The sequence below is a fragment of the Papio anubis genome, chromosome X (assembly GCF_008728515.1).
Source record: "Papio anubis isolate 15944 chromosome X, Panubis1.0, whole genome shotgun sequence".
Classification (NCBI taxonomy): domain Eukaryota; kingdom Metazoa; phylum Chordata; class Mammalia; order Primates; family Cercopithecidae; genus Papio; species Papio anubis.
Genome location: NC_044996.1, coordinates 2,539,441 through 2,556,562, shown reverse-complemented (window position 1 = coordinate 2,556,562; position 17,122 = coordinate 2,539,441). Strand labels below are relative to the sequence as shown.

At 50.8% G+C, this 17,122-nt stretch overlaps 1 protein-coding gene across 4 annotated transcripts in view; it reads left to right on the top strand.

Moving 5' to 3' along the window:
• The window catches only part of NSDHL (NAD(P) dependent steroid dehydrogenase-like), a 35,999-nt gene extending 28,970 nt beyond the window's left edge, over nt 1–7,029 (top strand). For all 4 annotated transcript variants that reach the window (XM_031660640.1, XM_031660641.1, XM_031660643.1 and 1 more), the window contains 4 exons: nt 279–407; nt 3,493–3,635; nt 5,247–5,349; nt 6,450–7,029. In XM_031660640.1, the coding sequence (XP_031516500.1) occupies nt 279–407; nt 3,493–3,635; nt 5,247–5,349; nt 6,450–6,782 (708 nt within the window). In that variant the 3' untranslated portion in view covers nt 6,783–7,029. The remainder of the gene's footprint in view (nt 1–278; nt 408–3,492; nt 3,636–5,246; nt 5,350–6,449) is intronic.
• The last annotated feature ends 10,093 nt before the right edge of the window (nt 7,030–17,122 follow it).

Here is a 17,122-nt window from a genome sequence, read left to right as displayed (position 1 = left end):
ATGTGTTATCCCTTGTTTTGGAACCAAGATCTCTTGATTCTTGGTTAGAATGCAATACCATAGTGTGTCTGGAATCCACATAGCTGCAGAAGATGGTGATCTTTGGATTATTTTAAGAAGGCCTGAAAAGCAAAGGCATTGCAGCAAATAATTTCTGCAGTGCCTCGAATGCGACGGCAGCGAAGGGATGCCCCTTGATTCTCTTTCATATAGGATCATCGCACTGTTTGAATCATGATAATTTGTGACTTTTATTTTTTCTAACCTTCCTCTGTCAGAAACTCATTTTAACCAGCAGTGCCAGTGTCATCTTTGAGGGCGTCGATATCAAGAATGGAACTGAAGACCTTCCCTATGCCATGAAACCCATTGACTACTACACAGAGACTAAGATCTTACAGGAGAAGGTATGTACCTTGGAACTGGTTGAGTGAGCAGACTGAAGGGTTTAGAATCCTAAGAAAAATGTTTATGAACTTATGAAGTTCATATTCTGAGGCCTACGTACCTGACTTGAGATGTAAAATTTGTGGATGAAATTAAATTTAAAAATACTGTGAGAGGCCGGGCATGGTGGCTCAAGCCTATAATTCCAGCACTTTGAGAGGCTGAGGTGGGCAGATCACCTGAGGTCAGGAGTTCGAGACCAGCCTGGCCAACATGGCAAAACCCCATCTCTACTAAAAATACAAAAATTAGCCCAGCATGGTGGCAGGCACCTGTAATCCCAGCCACGTGGGAGGCTGAGGTATGAGAATCGCTTGAACCTGGGAGGCAGAGGTTGCAGTGAGCCGAAATTGTGCCATTGCACTCTAGCCTGGGGGATAGAGAGAGAGACTCTTGTCTCCAAAAAAAAAAAAAAAAAATACTATGAGAACAGAAAACACTGTGTTCTGAGTGTTTTCCAGGAGTATTTTCCTTGTTTAAAGGTCACAGTTATCCCATCATCACCAGATTACAGATGAGGACTGTGGTGCACAGAGAGACTCAGAACCTTTCTAAAGCTGTGCAGCTAGGAGGTGGCTGACTCCAGGCAGTCTGTCTCCAGAGCCTGCACTCCACCCTCAATGCCATGGGAGCTTCCTCCCTTGCTATGGGAATTTACAGCAGTTGCAAGTGTGCAGACAGGAATCAGGCTGGAGGCACCTTCCTAGTGGCACTCTCGCCCCCTCCCTGACTTAGAAAAACAAACAACGGAAGGATCTTGCTTTATTTTAAGGAAAAGTACTTTTCCACTTGGCAAAACAGCTTCATCAAAGGGCACCTGATTTTAGTGTGGTTGGATTCAGCCGCAGTCACTACCAAGCCTTCAGGCTGCCGGGGCTGTGGGGCCCCTGACAACTGCTAGCTACAGATGGGGATTGTCACCCTGAGGCCATCCTAAGCTGCAGGCCAGGAGTGCTCCTGAGCCTGGGATAGCTCACCTTAGCTGGGTAGCTGTGAGTATACCCCTCCCAGGTGTGTGTGCAGTGTATCACATCCACTGAGGATTTCTTTCAAAGCCAGTACATACTGAACTGGAGCTGAACACTGACCTGGCTACCTGAGAGCCAGCTGCCTCCCGGCTGTTTGCTGTATATATATATATATTTTTTTTTTTTTGAGATGGAGTCTCACTCTGTCGCCCAGGCTGGAGTGCAGTGGCATGATCTTGGCTCACTGCAACCTCCACCTCCCAGGTTCAAGCAATTCTTCTGCCTCAGCCTCCTGAGTAGCCGGGATTACAGGCATGTGCCACCACGCTCAGCTAATTTTTGTATTTTTAGTAGAAACGGGGTTTCACCATGTTGGTCAAATGGTCTCGAACTCCTGACCTCATGATCTGCCCACCTTGGCCTCTCAAAGTGCTGGGATTACAGGCATGAGCCACTGTGCCCAGCCTGTTTGCTGTTGCTTCTGTTTGCTCAGAAAGTCCTGGCAGAACTGGTCCACAGGGAGACACAAGGGCCACCCAGACCAGGGGTGGAGGCTTGACCTTTGGCAAGCCACAGTCCTGGCTCCAGACTATGCTATCTCGCTCCTTGGAGCACCCATGTGCTCGAACTTGGCCCGAGGAGTACTAAAGCCTCCCTGCGCCTTGCAGGCAGTTCAGTCACCATGGAGACCCTGTGCATTCTCAACCCAACATGCCGGATACTGACTGCCACCAGAGCTGAGCCCACCTAGGCTCAAGAGCTTCAAATGATGGCCTTGGCCCAGACTATCAGTGTCTCGCTTATATCAACTTTGGGGTTCTCAACTGGAAATAAGCAAAGCCTTCAGATGACTCTAGCAGTAACTCACCTGGAGCCTCCTTTCAGCCAAGGTTGACACCCACTGTTGGCTTTATAGCCTTCCTGCTGATCATAAACCAAATGTGATGGGGAGCTAGGACTCCTCCACCTCTCCTCCCTTTAGTAGTAGAGATGAGCCTTGGTGGAGGCCATTTGAGGGCTTATTTAGTCATTTCCTCCATCACTGTGGAGACCAGAGGCCTGGCGGGAAGAGGAGGGCCAGCTCTGGGAATCTGTTGAAACGAGGCAGCTTTTCCATTGTTGAGTAGCTTAAGATCACTGGGGCCAAAACATAGACCAGCACTTTGCTACCATAGAGTAGAAATTTGAGGTGACATGACAGCAGGAACCATACTTACCAAGCATACAGACATGCACTGAAACAACTGACGTAGGCCATCTTATGTAATTCGCATGCAGCCCCATCAGGGTAGGTACCTTTATGATCACCACTTTTACCCTCAATAAAACAAATCCTTCGGGAAGTTTTGTTACTTTTGAGGCAAAACCCATTTCTCTGTACTTTAGGCTCTTGAGTTCTAGTTTGTCCATGAAGTCACACAGAAGACACCCTTTCCTCACAGTGGCAGCAGGAGCACTGGCTCTGGACCAGGCACTGCTCTGAGGACTTGACATGTCTCGGCCTCCTTTGCCCCCCAGCTGCTGGCCTGTTTCTCTCCAGGCATGGTCTTCAGACCCTTCACCTTCTCTGACCTTCTTCTGGGCCCACTTGGGTTTCTCAGCGCCCTCCCCTCGGAGGTGGTACTCAGAATTGCCCAGAACAGACCTGGCCTGGTGGAAACGTGGGCGGCACGTGCAGTTCAAGGCACTGGAGGCTCATGGCTAACTTGTTCACCAGAACCTTCAGATCTTTTCCACAAACTGCTGCCGAGGCATGTCTTCTGGCAGTGTTGATGGATTTTAGGCTTTGAACCCAAACCAGGGCCTTCTGATTTGATCTTACCGGTTTTTGCCCGGCTGTCTGTCCTGCATTTTCAGATTTTGGTGTGAGGGTGGGTGGGGTGGAGAGGTAGCCCAGAATTATACCAGCCACTGATGTAGGGTGTCAGCTCAAGGCAGACCACTGCTCGGTGGCCACATGCCAGCAGAGTGTGTCATCTGTCTGTCCCCCACGAGTGGTGCTTCTCACCCGGTGAGGCACTCTCTTGGCTTGGGCCTAGGGATTTGCAATGAATGTGCTCCTCCCACTCTCCTTCAGGCAGTCCTGGACGCCAACGATCCTGAGAAGAATTTCTTAACCACAGCCATCCGCCCTCATGGCATTTTCGGCCCAAGGGACCCACAGTTGGTACCCACCATAATCGAGACAGCCAGAAACGGCAAGATGAAGTTCGTGATTGGGTGAGTCAGCCCACAGCGGCTCTTCCCTAGTCCTTCCTGGTCCGTGCTCGTGTTCAGAGAGCACTTGGCAGGAGCCAAGTGGCATTGTAGCTCTTTTCTTATGTGACTGTCTTGGTCCATGCAGGCTGCTGTAACAAAATACCTAATACTGGGTAACAAACAACAGACAGGTTGGAGGCTGGGAAGTCCAAGATCAAGGCGTTCCCAGATTGGGTGTCCTGTGAGGCCCTGTTCCTCATGAGTGGCACCTTTTCACCATGTCATCACATGGTGGGAGGGGAAACAGGCTCCCTTGGGCCTCTTTTATGAGAACACTAATCCCATTCCTGAGGGCAGAGCCCCCGTGACCTAATCACCCCCTAAAGGTCCCTCTTCACAGTACCATTGCATTGGAGATGAAGTTTCAACATATGAATGAATATTGCGGGGATACAAAGATTCAGGCCATAGCAGTGACCTTGTCTTCTGTCCTCTGTATTCATTTCTTGTAGTTGCCATAACAACTTGCCACAAAGTGAGTGCTTAAAACAACAAATGGATTCTGTCACAGTTTGGGAGGCCAGAAGTCCACAGTTAAGATGTTGGCAGGGCTAGTGCCTTCTGGAGGTTCACAGGGAGCATCTGTTCCAGGCCTCTGCCCTAGCTTCTGCTGGCTTCTGGCCATCCTTAGAATTCTGTACTTGGAGAGGCATCACTCCTGCCTCTGCCTCTCTTTCACATGGCTGTCTTCCTTGCTTTCTGTGTCCAAATTTCCTTCTTATAAGGACATCATTCCCTGGATTTAAAGCCCACCCTACTCCAGTATGAGCTCAGCTTAACTAATTGCATCTGCCAAGCCCTTATTTCCAAATAAGGTCACATTCACAAGGTCCAAGTGGACAGAAGCTTTGAGAGGATACTGTTCAATCCAATGTACCCTCTCAGGTAGGCTGGGAAGGTATTTGTGACCCTGTCTGGAAATTGAAGAAACCGAGGCTCAGAGGGGAAACAATGGGCCCAGGATCAAGGGCCAGGGCTTGACTCTCCTTGCATCTCGGAAGGCAGGTGGGGGGGCATTACATTTCTCCTCGGGGAAAGCGTAGGTGGAGGGGCCTCCACAGGGGACAACAGTGTGGCTCTCTCCCAAGTAGGCCTTCTCTTCCTTCATTTCCTCCTTCTCTCCTCTCTTTCCTCCTTTTTCCCTCTGCCTTGCCTTCCTGTTTCTCACTCAGCCTCACTGCTACCCTGACTTGTCACCTTGAAGGATTACAAGGAGACTGGTCAGTAAATGGGAGACCAGAGCAAGGCATTGGCCCCATGTCTCCTGGGAAGGGGCTGAAAAACTGCGACCCAAATCGGGACAGGAGAGACAGCACCAGTGTTGGCCATGCTGGAATGGGTGGGCAGGTCCCCCAGCTTTCAGATTCCACTAACCCTGAAGACCCAGGAGTCCTGGCCCAGTGTACATCTTTAACCAGTACAGGCATCCATGAGTGCCTGGACTGGCCTTGCCAAGTGAGGTGGCAGCCATTCTGCAGGTCACAGTCTCTCAAATGCTGAGACTTGGGAGCAGCCCTGGCCTTCGTGCAGGGGCTCCCAGTACGTATTCCATCATCCCTTGTGCACCTGCAGAAATGGGAAGAACTTGGTGGACTTCACCTTTGTGGAGAACGTGGTCCATGGACACATCCTGGCTGCAGAGCAACTCTCCCGAGACTTGACACTGGGTGGGAAGGTAAGGCCTGCTGCACCCGTCTCTGCACGGGTGCCTTTCTGTGGGTTTCTTCTCCTTGCCACTGGATTTGCTGGCAAGTTGCTCCTGTGATCCTGTATTGTGGAGGATCTGTATTAGGACCCCCTGTGCCAAGGTCAAGCCCCTCTGATAGAGCATGTGGTGTCACTGCAGCATCACATCACTTGGGCAGCCAAAATTGGGGAGCTGATGAGCTGGGATTGTACAGACATTCAGGACACAGTCCTCTGTGGCCCCCTGACCTGGCTGCCCACCTGTTGGCATGGCTCCTCATGGCAGGAGCCCATGTAGATTGGGCAGGGTGCTTGCTCCTCACCCTTTCTCCCACTCATTCCTCAGGTCTCTCCCTCCCTTGCTCTTTGGTCCTCTTTTATTCTCCTGAACCTCTACCGTTTTCCCACTGATAACTTTCAAAGAAGTTGGGAGTAGGGTGGGTGTGGCTTTTTTTTTTTTTTTTGAGACAATCTCACTCTATCACCCAGGTTGGAGTGCAGTGGCGCGATCTCAGCTCACTGCAACCTTTGCCTTACTGATTCAAGCGATTCTCGTGCCTGAGCCTCCTGAGTAGCTGGGACTACAGGCCTGTGCCACCATGCTCAGCTAACTTTTTGTACTTTTAGTGGAGATGGGGTTTCACCATGTTGGCCAGGCAAACTCCTGACCTCAGCTGATCTGCCCGCCTCTGCCTCCCAAAGTGCTGGGATTACAGGCGTGAGCCACCATGCCTGGCCCGGGTATGGCTTTTGATTTAAAACAAGCACAACTCCGTCAAGAAATGTAATATGAGCAATTCATTGCATCCAAAGATATGTAGATGAGTTTTATGATGATTAACACTTATCGAATTAACAAATGTGCCTTTCCAAGTGCAATCTATGCTTCACTTAAAATCCTGGCTCATAGAGAAAACTTTCATCATCTGCCCTTTCTACGCCTTAGCAGTTGTGCAATTGAGGGCAGGCCACATGGAACGCTGCAGCAGTTAGGCAGTGAGGATGCAATCTGCATGGGCTTAATAGATGCCTCAACTTTGGGCAGGTGGGGGTGGTGGTTCTAGCTTCTTGTTCTTGTTCTCCCGCCAGGCATTTCACATCACCAATGACGAGCCCATCCCTTTCTGGACATTCCTGTCTCGCATCCTGACAGGCCTCAATTATGAGGCCCCCAAGTATCACATCCCGTACTGGGTGGCCTACTACCTGGCCCTCCTGCTGTCCCTGCTGGTGATGGTGGTCAGTCCTGTCATCCAACTGCAGCCCACCTTCACACCCATGCGGGTCGCACTGGCTGGCACATTCCACTACTACAGCTGCGAGAGGGCCAAAAAGGCCATGGGCTACCAGCCACTAGTGACCATGGATGATGCTGTGGAGAGGACCGTGCAGAGCTTTCGCCACCTGCGGAGGGTCAAGTGAGGGACGCTGGAGGCTGGGCTCTCTCGACACATTCCCCAGCCAGTCACTCCTTCCCCTGTGGAGTGAAGAAATAACATCCTTCGAATGAGTTTGCTCTGAGCCTGTGACTCCTCCTGCTAGGCAGAGAGCGCACCCTACTACTTCCATCACAACGAAGGCAGTAAAAACAGATATTTCTTCCTTCATGGAATTGGATTTGGGTTTCTTGAAGCAGGCAGCTTCATATTCTACTGATTTGTTCTCTGTCTTTTTGTGTCTCTCTATATACCCCCTCCCTTGCCCCCTCTTCTGGGTCATACATTTCACTCCAGTGTCCTTATACATAATCAAGGAAGCTGTAGGAAGCTACAACGCATTTGTCAGTTGTGATGGAGAACCATTTCCATGCAGACCAATACTAGAGTGAAGCCTCTAGACTTTGTGCAAGAGACTGCATCTTCAAAATATCCTGGAAGAAAAGCAGAAGTTGTAACACACAGGTGAGACTTTACATGCACATTTCATACCAACAGTAAGCTTAGAGCAAAAGCTGAAAGCTGAAATGACTAATTCAGTCTCTGTTGCTTGTTCAACTCCTTACATGCTTCCACATTCTCTTTCAGGTACATTGCTGTGCCTGCCTGCATTGTTTTTTGTTGTTGTCGTTGTAGAGACAGTCTGAGTGTGTCTCTGTTGCCCAGCCCAGAGTGCACTGGCTAATCACAGGCCCAGTCATAGAGCACTGCAGCCTGGAACTCTTGGGCTCAAGCAGTCCTCCCACCTCAGCCTCCTGAGAGCAAATGTGCGCCACCACACCAGGCTTGCACTGTTTTCACAAAACATTTATCAACAGAGTTCTGTTGTTTTTAGAGGCAAGGCAGTGATCCAGCCCAGGGGCACGCTGTTTGATCTGTTCAGCTCCTCTCCTAATGTGGGACACTGGGCTGGGTGATAGTAAGCCAGCGAAAAGGGGCTGCTTGCCTGCAGCTCACCCTCAGAGCCCTTCAGGCCTGTTTCCAAAGGGCGTAGCACAGAGGATAATTCCTCTGAATGAGGAGACACTGTGCTGCCCTCTGCTGATGGGACAGGGGGATAGAAACATAAGTAAGACAGCCTTTGCCCCTAAGGCACTTAGAATCATGGACTTAAGATATGTTCACAAGCCGCTATAATGCCAGGCAGGACATGATACACACACTTAAGACGCGGTGGTACACATTCAGCTTCTGTTGGGGAGATGATGCCTTGAGTCAGACCCTGAAGAATGGATAAGCAATCAAACTTACTGTTGGAGTTGGCATTTCAGGCTAAAGATGTCAGAGTGTCACAGTCAGTGGCATGTCATAGTTTAATTAGCAGCACGTTGTGTTTCTTAGTGGTCCATGAGATATAATGGTGCCTTAGATTCAGTGAAGGACAGACATGCCAGCCTGGTTTGGGGTGGGAAGCCAGCCAGACTGATGGTGCAAAGCTGAAGGGGATGTACTTTTATCTCCTAGGCAGTGGGGGTCAAGAATCCAGGAAACCATCATGGCTCTTACGTGGAGCCTTCAGACAAGAGGCAACAAAGGCCCACGCAATGATGGAGTTGGGTGGGGGCAGTAGCGTCGGGGTAGAAATGAAGCCTTACAAGAAATGGCCTGGAAGGAGTCTGAGCTCAGCACCTGATTTCCTGTGGGGAGTGAGAGGGAGGGAGGAGGCCACTCAGGCTGGAATGAAGCTGCAGAGCAGCTCTAAGCTGGTAGGAGGATGGTGTCGGGCCCGGAGTGGGTGAGGCCAGCAGACCTTGCTGATGAGCACCAAGGGCCAAACGGCCAAACGGCCCTCGGCTTCGACCTAACCACTTGCTCAGGAAAATGCTAGCTGCCATCTAGACCAAAGATGTCCCTCATGGAACCTCTTCTCTGCCCTCTCTGTTCACTCATTCAGACCACACATATTCGTTGGGCCCTGCCCTGCCCTGCCCTGCCCTGCAGTGGTGAATAAAACACACAGCCCACAGACCAATATATTATTCGAAACTGCTACAGGTTCCAAAAAAGAAAAGTACAGGTTCCAAAAAAGAAAAGTGCAGGTTCCAAAAAAGAAAAGTGCTATGAGAGGGACATAGGGCTGCAAGCAAGCCTAGCCGAGGTGGCGATCACGGCAGAACAGTTGCAGAAGCAGTGTCTGCTCAGATCCGAACGATGAGGCTGTGCACAGAGACCCTGAGCCCCCCGCTGGCCAAGCTAACGCCCTCCCCACCGCTCCTTGTATTTCCCTGCATTCCTGACCCAGACCTATCTCGACCCACCTGTTTGGAGAAAGTCTAACCACCAGGAAACCACAATCTCAGTACCCGCTGAGAGCTTGTTGAAAACCATCGGGCCCCACCCCGGACCTACTGAACTGAGACCCTGGGCTTGGGCCAGCACTCTCTTCGTAAGCCCTGCGGATGGTTTCTGACCAGTGAAGGAGCCTTCCTACAGGTCACTGAGTCCAGCTAGAACCTCCCCTTGGCCGCAGCAAGACTGAACTTGCCCTACTCACAGGCCCAGGGCCTGGGGGCCACCCCCCCCCATTTCTTTCCTGAAAGCTGATGGCTTTGCAGCACACTGCCCTAAGATGGCATCCTGGAGTGTGGAGCCAGGCCTGTGCCTGTCCCTCATGTCACATCCCATCTGGAGAATTGGGGCCAAGGGAAGGCAATTCTCTCCCAGACTGGAGACAGCTAAAAGCCCTGTTGCCAAGTGCTGCGTGTCCTTTGGGATGATCTCATTCAGTCCCTCTTCCTTCCCTTCCCTATCAACACTGACCTAGTTCAGCACCTGACCCCATCTGCTCCTAGGTCAGGTGTCCTGGGACAACCGACCTGATCTGTCTGCTTACTCTCGCCCCTCCTCCCATCCAGCTGCTATGTGTACACCCAGGGTGTCCTGTCTCTCCTCTGCTAAAAACACTAAAGCGGGGCCCGATTTTCTCCCAGCCCACGTTTCCAGCTCCTTCCACTGGGCTTCACACCTGCTGTGTTGTAGCCAAATGGAATCATGGTTTCCTGTTCACACCCTGTCATGCATCCCCTGCTCAGGCTGTCATGACTATATGCTGTGTCCTCCCCCCACTGTGTCCCAGGTCCAGAATGGCCCACTCCCTTCCCCTAAAAAGCCGAACCTAATCCTCCCAATTGGAAACCACCTATTTTCTCTGGATTCCCAGCTCTGGGGCTCCTGACCTGTGCCTAATTTTGTGTTTCCTATTTGTGCTTTTTCCCGACCCCACCAGGCCAGGAGTTCTTAAGGACAGAGGCAACCACTGTCCCCACAGCATAGTGGGTGCTCAGGAAACCTCCCTGTCTTGTAATCCTGGAGTCACAGTGCAACAAAAGAAAATGGTCCCAGGAATGGGGAAAGGCACAGCCCATGAGACTGGGTTGAAGCAGAGAGAGGTTGCCAACCTGACATTCGGATGGGGACTTGGGAAGTCTGTGAACTCCATAAATTCAATGCAGCCTTTGGATTGTGTGTGTGTGTGTGTGTGTGTGTAGGTGTGTGTGTGTTGGCATGAGAGGGCACATGGCTTTCATCAGCTTCTGAAAGAGGACCGTGGCCTAATAAAAACTAGTGAGTGGAGGGGGACCAGTAGCTGTCGGGGAAGGAACCAGGAGAGACATGCCAAGGGCAGAGTGGGGCTCCCAGGCCTCATCATCACGCCGTCTGTGTGTGTGACTGACTGTTCCATCATTGGGTCCGTGGCTTCAAAACAGGGAAGCACTGGAATCCACGAGGAGGAGGGCTCGCCAGACAGGACGGCAATGGTTGAGGCCTCTGGCCCCAGCCCTCTGGGCTGTGGTGCCCATTGCCCCTGGAAGATTCTTAGCTTTCTGGATGAGACAGCCCTTGCTGGTAGAAAACTCTACCTTCTGCTGAACTGAAACACTATTGGATGTGACTTCACTTGTCCTCCCTCATCTCCTCCCTCACCAAACCCCAGCAAATGCAGCTTACACAGGTGCTGTTCCCTCCAGTATCCCGCAGCTCCTCAGCGGCACCATCCTCTGCTTGGCTCACCTGCCTCAGGGCACCTGCTCCTGCCGGGCCAGCCACTCTTCTTCAAACTCCATCTCCAACATCATTTATTCTTTGCAGTTGTCCCCCACAGGTCTTTCTGGCTTCATACAATGGCTGGCCTACATCTCCATCAAAGCACTCCCTCTGTCACAGGGCAACCATCTGCTTAGCTGCCCAGATAGAACTCTACAAACTGTTTTGCTCCTCAAGGACTTTTGATTCGTTACCTGTTCCAGGGAAGTAAGGGTGCCCAGTTCGTGTGCCAAGACTCCAAGGGCATTGACAGGAGAAAGCCACCAACTCATTGGCCAGCTGGGGGAGCCCCAGAGAAAAGAGGCCATGGCCAAGGGCACTCAAGGGCAGTTAGCAGAGCCAGGGCTGGACCACTAGCTCCTGATCCCCTAGGCCAGCACACCCCAGGTCACCCATTCAGATCCAGGGAGCCTAATGCCACATAGGTGCCCATGCGGGAAGGAGGCAGTCAGGATATGGGCTCTAACCTGAGGTTCTCTTAACATGAAGGGCTGAAAAAGCACAAATGGATCATTAGGAACTGTAAGAAAGAAGATACGTTGGCAGACACTAGAACCTTCCATTCCAGTATGTACCTATTTTCACCAGCACTGCCTAGTCATTGATCGTGGAAGGCTCCAAAGGATGGTGGACCCAAAGTCAAGACTCTTTGCCAGCTCTGCCTCTTACCGGCCCTAGGAGGTTTGTTCATATTAACTCATTCGGCCCAGAGAATTTCCCAGAGAACTTTCTAGAGTGACTGGGGTAGGGGAGAAAAGGAGGGAAGAGGATGGAGGCCTCTCACCTTCTTTTGTCCTGTATCACAGCCTGGCTCCCAGCAACACTTTTGGGATGCCTCTTGGAGCAGGTACTGGGAGACATGCACACCACTGGCGTTGTTCTCCATGGTGGGCAGGGGGAACATCAATTCAAAAACTTTTAACTGGGCATCTGCTGTTTCCAAAGGGATGCAGAAGTGACCAAGATAGAGCCCTTGCCCTCAAAGAGCTCACAGTCCCATAGAAGAAATGAAATGCAGACATTAATAACCCAAGCGCTCCTTCCTTTAAGAGCGGAGGTCAGCAAACTATGAACTCAGGCTCCAATCTCACTTGCCACCTGCTTTTGTAAATACAGTTTCGCTGTCACACAATCACATCCATTTGTTTATGTATTGTCTAAGACTGCCTTTTCACTACAATAGCAGAGTTGAGTAGTTATGACAGAGGCCATTTGACCTACAAAGCCAGTCAAAATATTGACTATCTTGCCCTTCATAGAAAAGGTTTTGTGATGGAAGAATGAGGTCAGAGAAAAAAAGAAGAAAAGGAAAGGTTTGTCAACCCCTGCTTAAGAGTGACTGAGAGGCCATGAGCACATGATGCTCAGCATCACTAATAATTAAGGACGTGCAAGTCAGTACCACAGTGCAACATCACCTCACCCCATTAGGATGGCTACTATCAAAACAAAAAAACAGGCCGGGCACAGTGGCTCATGCCTATAATCCCAGCACTTTGGGAGGCTGAGATGGGCAGATCACTTGAGATCAGAAGTTCGAGACCAGCCTGGCCAACATGGTGAAACCCTGTCTCTACTAAAACTACAAAAAAATTAGCCGGGCATGGTGACAGGTGCTTGTAATCCCAGCTACTCGGGAGGCTGAGGCAGGAGAATTGCTTGAACCTGGGAGGCAGAGGTTGCAGTCAGCCAAGATCACACCACTGCATTACAGCCTGGGTGATAGAGCTTGGACTTGATCAATCCCTGGAGGGTGACAGGGTGATATTTGTGTTTGGATGGTGGGGAGAGTGCAGGGAGAGAGACCAGAGGTGGGGCACCAGTGGGGAACTACCTCTAGTCCAGGGGAGAGACAATAAGAGTGTGTCTGTCCTGAGGAACTGGCAGTGGGGCTATGGTGCAGACATAATGGAGAGATGCTTCTGTGCAAGAATGAACCATCCATGGTGATTGATTGGATGTGGGGCTAAGGGAGGGGAGGGGAAAAAGAGAATTAGGAGACTGAAGCTTAGAAGAATTGGTGGCCAACCATGCCTTCTGCTGAGCTAGGGACCCAGGAGAGGGCGAGATCTGGGCAGCAGCAAGGAAGAAGCCGAATTCCATTCTGGCCATAATGAGTTGAATGAACCTTGGCAGTTTCCAGGTAGAAAAGTCTAGAAAGCAAGAGATAGTTGCTTCAGACATCTTGGCTTATTGCTGCTACTGAAAGCCACAGGAAAAGCAGGAGGATGAAAAAATGGGACCCTGAGACTTAAGAAGTCAACCAAATACCCAGGTGTCAAGGAAAGCTAGGGAGGAGGGATCAAGCTTGAAAGGATGGTCAGCAGCGTGGGTGGTGCTGGGAAGTTAAAAGAGGCTGAAGACTGAACAAGGAAATGTCTCTGAAATCTAACACTGAACACCCACTTTATAATTGGCCTTGTGCTGGGGATAAGAGCCACCGTGGTAGACAGTCTATCCAAGAGCCTTTCCAGAGCTCCTGATCTAGCTAAGGGAATCACAATTGATTCCAGCTGAGCTAAGTGGCCCCAGGGAAGCTGGAGCACAGACTATTTGGCAGTACACTTGTGCCCAGCATGGATTTTCATACCCTGCTCATGGACTTGTGTCCTTCATCCTCCCTTCCATATTCTTCCTTGATGGTGCTCTTCTCAACTGTAGATTTTCTTAGACCTTTCAGGGGCCCATCCAGCTTCTGACCCAGACAGTGCTAGCCAGGCTGTGGGCACTCTAGGTTTGTTGAGTGGTTTTGACGGGAGGAGATTAGAGGAAAAGCCAAAGATGAATGCTGAGCAAAATGATAGGAGCAGGGTTGTGGGAAGGAGAGTGCCTCCTCAGTCAGCCAACGCCTTCCCAGGTGGTCAAGCACTTTTTCCTTGGATCCTCAACAAGCCTGTTGAGTCCAGCAGGGTCTCCCATTATCCCCATTTTGTATAGGGAAGCCCAAAGCTTCAGACAGGGAAAGGGGCTTTCTGAAGATGCACAGTGAGTTAGGGACAGCATCCTTTTCCTCAATGGCCTTCTACTCTCTTGGGATAATGTTGAGTGGCCTGAACTCCTTGCCTATTCACTGGCTGGGAACACTGGATGTATTCCTTTCCTATGACTGCTGTGTCAGATTACCACCAGTTCAGTGGCTTAAAACAACGCAAATGTGTTATCTTATAGTTCTGGGGGCCAGAAGCCCAAAATCAGCTTCACTGGGCTAAAGTCCAGGAGTTGGAAGCTCTGAGGCTTCTGGAGGCTCTGAGGGAGGAGTTCCATTTTCTTTCCTCTTTTGAGCTTCCGGTGGCTACTTGTTTTCCTTAGCTTGTGGCCCCTTCTTCCATCTTTGAAGCACATTACTCTAGTCTCTGCTTCTATGGTCACATTTCCTGCTCTGCTGTAGTAAAATCTCCCTCTGACTTTCTCTTATGAGGACACTTGTGATTACACTTAGGGCCCACCCAGATAACCCGGGATAATCTCCCCATTTAAAGATCTTTAACTTAATCGCATTTGCAAAGTCGCATTTGCCATATAAGGTAAGAAGAGTAACAGGTCTCAGGGGACCTTCATGTGGACATGAAGCTGGCTAAGAGAGGCAAAGCCCTTGGGTAAAGTGCCGCCTCACAAAAGACCTTGCTTGGCTTCAATAGGCTGAGGACCTTGAGCAAACTCTGCTAGATCCCTACAGCCCTATCTGCCAGAACTATCCAGATCACTCACTGGGCTGGTTTGGCACCAGGCAATGATTATGAAAACTGTACAGAAGTCACCAATAGGATGGTGCCAACTTAGTGCTAGAAAATGTGGGAGGATCGGCAGGGCAGGTTCAAAAAGGCCCAAGAATCCAGCGGCCCAGGTGAGCAAGTGCCTGTACCAGCACTGCCTCCAGGCTCGGGACTGGGGCTTCCGATCCTGGGTCTGGACTTCAGGTCCTGCGGGGGAGGGACTCAGACTTACACATCCTCTTTGTACCTTGTTTGCTGCTGGGATTAGAATTTAGGGGAGTGAAGTTCAGGGACTAATCTAAGGCCTCCCAGCCAAAGGTCATCTAGCCACAGCCCAAACAAAGGGGCTTCTGACATGGTCCTAGGTGGCGCTGAGACCAAGCCTGCAGAGACTGGACCCTGTGAGAGAGGCAAGGCAAGGCCCCAGGGCACTGCAGGCTGTTCAGGTGAGGGCATCTCATGCCACCGTGGAACCAGGAGCTCCCAAGGTCCCTGTTCTGTTAGCAGTGTCTGATTGTTGAGTGTCTAATTGCTCCCTTCTCCAAAGCCAGCTCTGGCTCAGAACCCTGGGTGCTGAGACACTGCCTTTGGTGAGCATGAGCTGCTCAGGAGCTTTAGAGGGACTCCTGCTGAACTGGGGGGCCTCTGCAATGCCTTCTGCCCTGTCTGCCTGCCTGACTCCCACATGTATCTCTATGGGCTAGTAGCCTGGTCGAGTGAGGCTCCCCTCTGTGCCTGTCCAGCTTGGCACCAGCTAATGATTGTGTCCAGGAGCTCTGGACCTACCTCTTTCTAGACCAAGGAGTCCTCAAAGGCAGGGCCTGCTGGGAGCCTCCCTGTGACCCCTGCAGTACCAGCACAGGCATTCGTGCCATGAATTGACTAGAACTGAAGAGAAGGGAGAAGCTTCCTGGGGGTGAGCAAGAGGAGGCCTGAGAGCCCAGGAATAATGGGAAAATAGTAATGGCCCAGGGCTAAAGGAATCCTCCAGAATCCGAGTTCTGTGGATCCAGGTTGGCCTGGGACTGCCTGAGGATGGGGCAGGCCCTGCCCAGAGGTCTCTTGGAGCCAGCCTCCAGCACCTCCTCAGCCTGACCTTCCTCCTTCAGTGTTTAGACCTGAGAGAGCAGGCTACGGGTCACGTAGGTCAGCCCTGGATTGCTTACACAAGTGGGCCAAGACTCCAAGAGGGGTTGAGATTTGGCCAAGGTCTTTGAAGAAGGAATGCCCATTCATGAAAGAAGAGCTATTACAACTTCTGTCTCCTTCTAGAGTCTTCTTTCCAGCTCTTCCTAGAAAAGCATGGCCCTCTTAGTCATTCTCAGGCTCCTGTGCTGAGAACAGGAGTGAGGAAGGGAAGCTCACAAGAATGAAGCACCCACTGGCCACTGGAGATCAGATGGGCACTATTATATATGTTGGATAGTATTCCTCCAAAAAATATGTTGAAGTCCCCACACCCAGTGCCTGTGAATGTGACCTTATTGGGAATGAGAATCTTTGTAGATATAATCAAGTTAATATGAGATCATTAGAGTGGGCACTAATCTGACATGATGGTGTCCTCATAAGGAGAGACAGAGACACAGACACATGTGGGAAGACAGTCACGTGGAGATGGAGGCAGAGACTGGAGTGATGCAGCCACAAGCCAAGAACACCTGGGGCTACCAGAAGCTGGAGGAGACAAGGATCCTCCTCTAGAGGCTCCTGAAGGAGCATGGCCCTAATGATACCTTATTCTTAGACTACCGGCCCCAGAACTGGGAGATAATTCATTTCTGTTGTTTCCAGCCCCCCAATTTGTGGTACTTTGTTCCAGCTACCCTAGCAAACTCATACAGACACTTTCACAAATGTCTCACAACAGCCTCGCAGCCAGGCAGAGGTGGCAGCATCAGCCCCGTCTTCTCATTCTAACGTCAGCTTCTTGCATTACCTCTCCAGGCTTGCCACCACCCCAACTGTGAATAAACAGTGCTCCTCATCTTCAAAGCCCTTTGGAAATACTAATTAACTCTCAGCTAATTAGATGAAAGAACGTGAAGCTCTAATGACATCATCTCCATTCTGTGCCCAGATCTAGCCACAGGCGAAATCTGGGACTGCTGGGCTATAAGCCTTGTCTTGTGGAAACATGTTGTGCCCACGAAACATGGCCGGGGATGGCTTTCCACTCAGTTTAGCTCCATGGGCTTCAGAAAACAGCCAGCTGTGGGCACACTTGGCCAATCAAGCATGCATAACACAAACGGTTTCTGTGATTAAGAGTTTGTGTGGGTGTGTGTGTGCGTGTGTGTTAATCACATACCTTTGCACTCTGCACATCACCGAGATTGTCTTATTGGCCGTTCTAAACAGAAGCTTACAAAAACATGTGTACTTTCAAATATTCCTCAGAATGCCACCCTGTGATCCTGAGGGCCTGTGTACCCCCTGCCTTGTAGAACCAAGAAGAATCCCTCTGCGTCCAGGGCCCCAGGGGGTGAGCATCAGTTTTTCTGGGCAAGTAGCTGCGTGCGAGGCCTGGAGGCAGGAGCCTGCAAGTCAGAGGCCGTCTGAGCCAGGA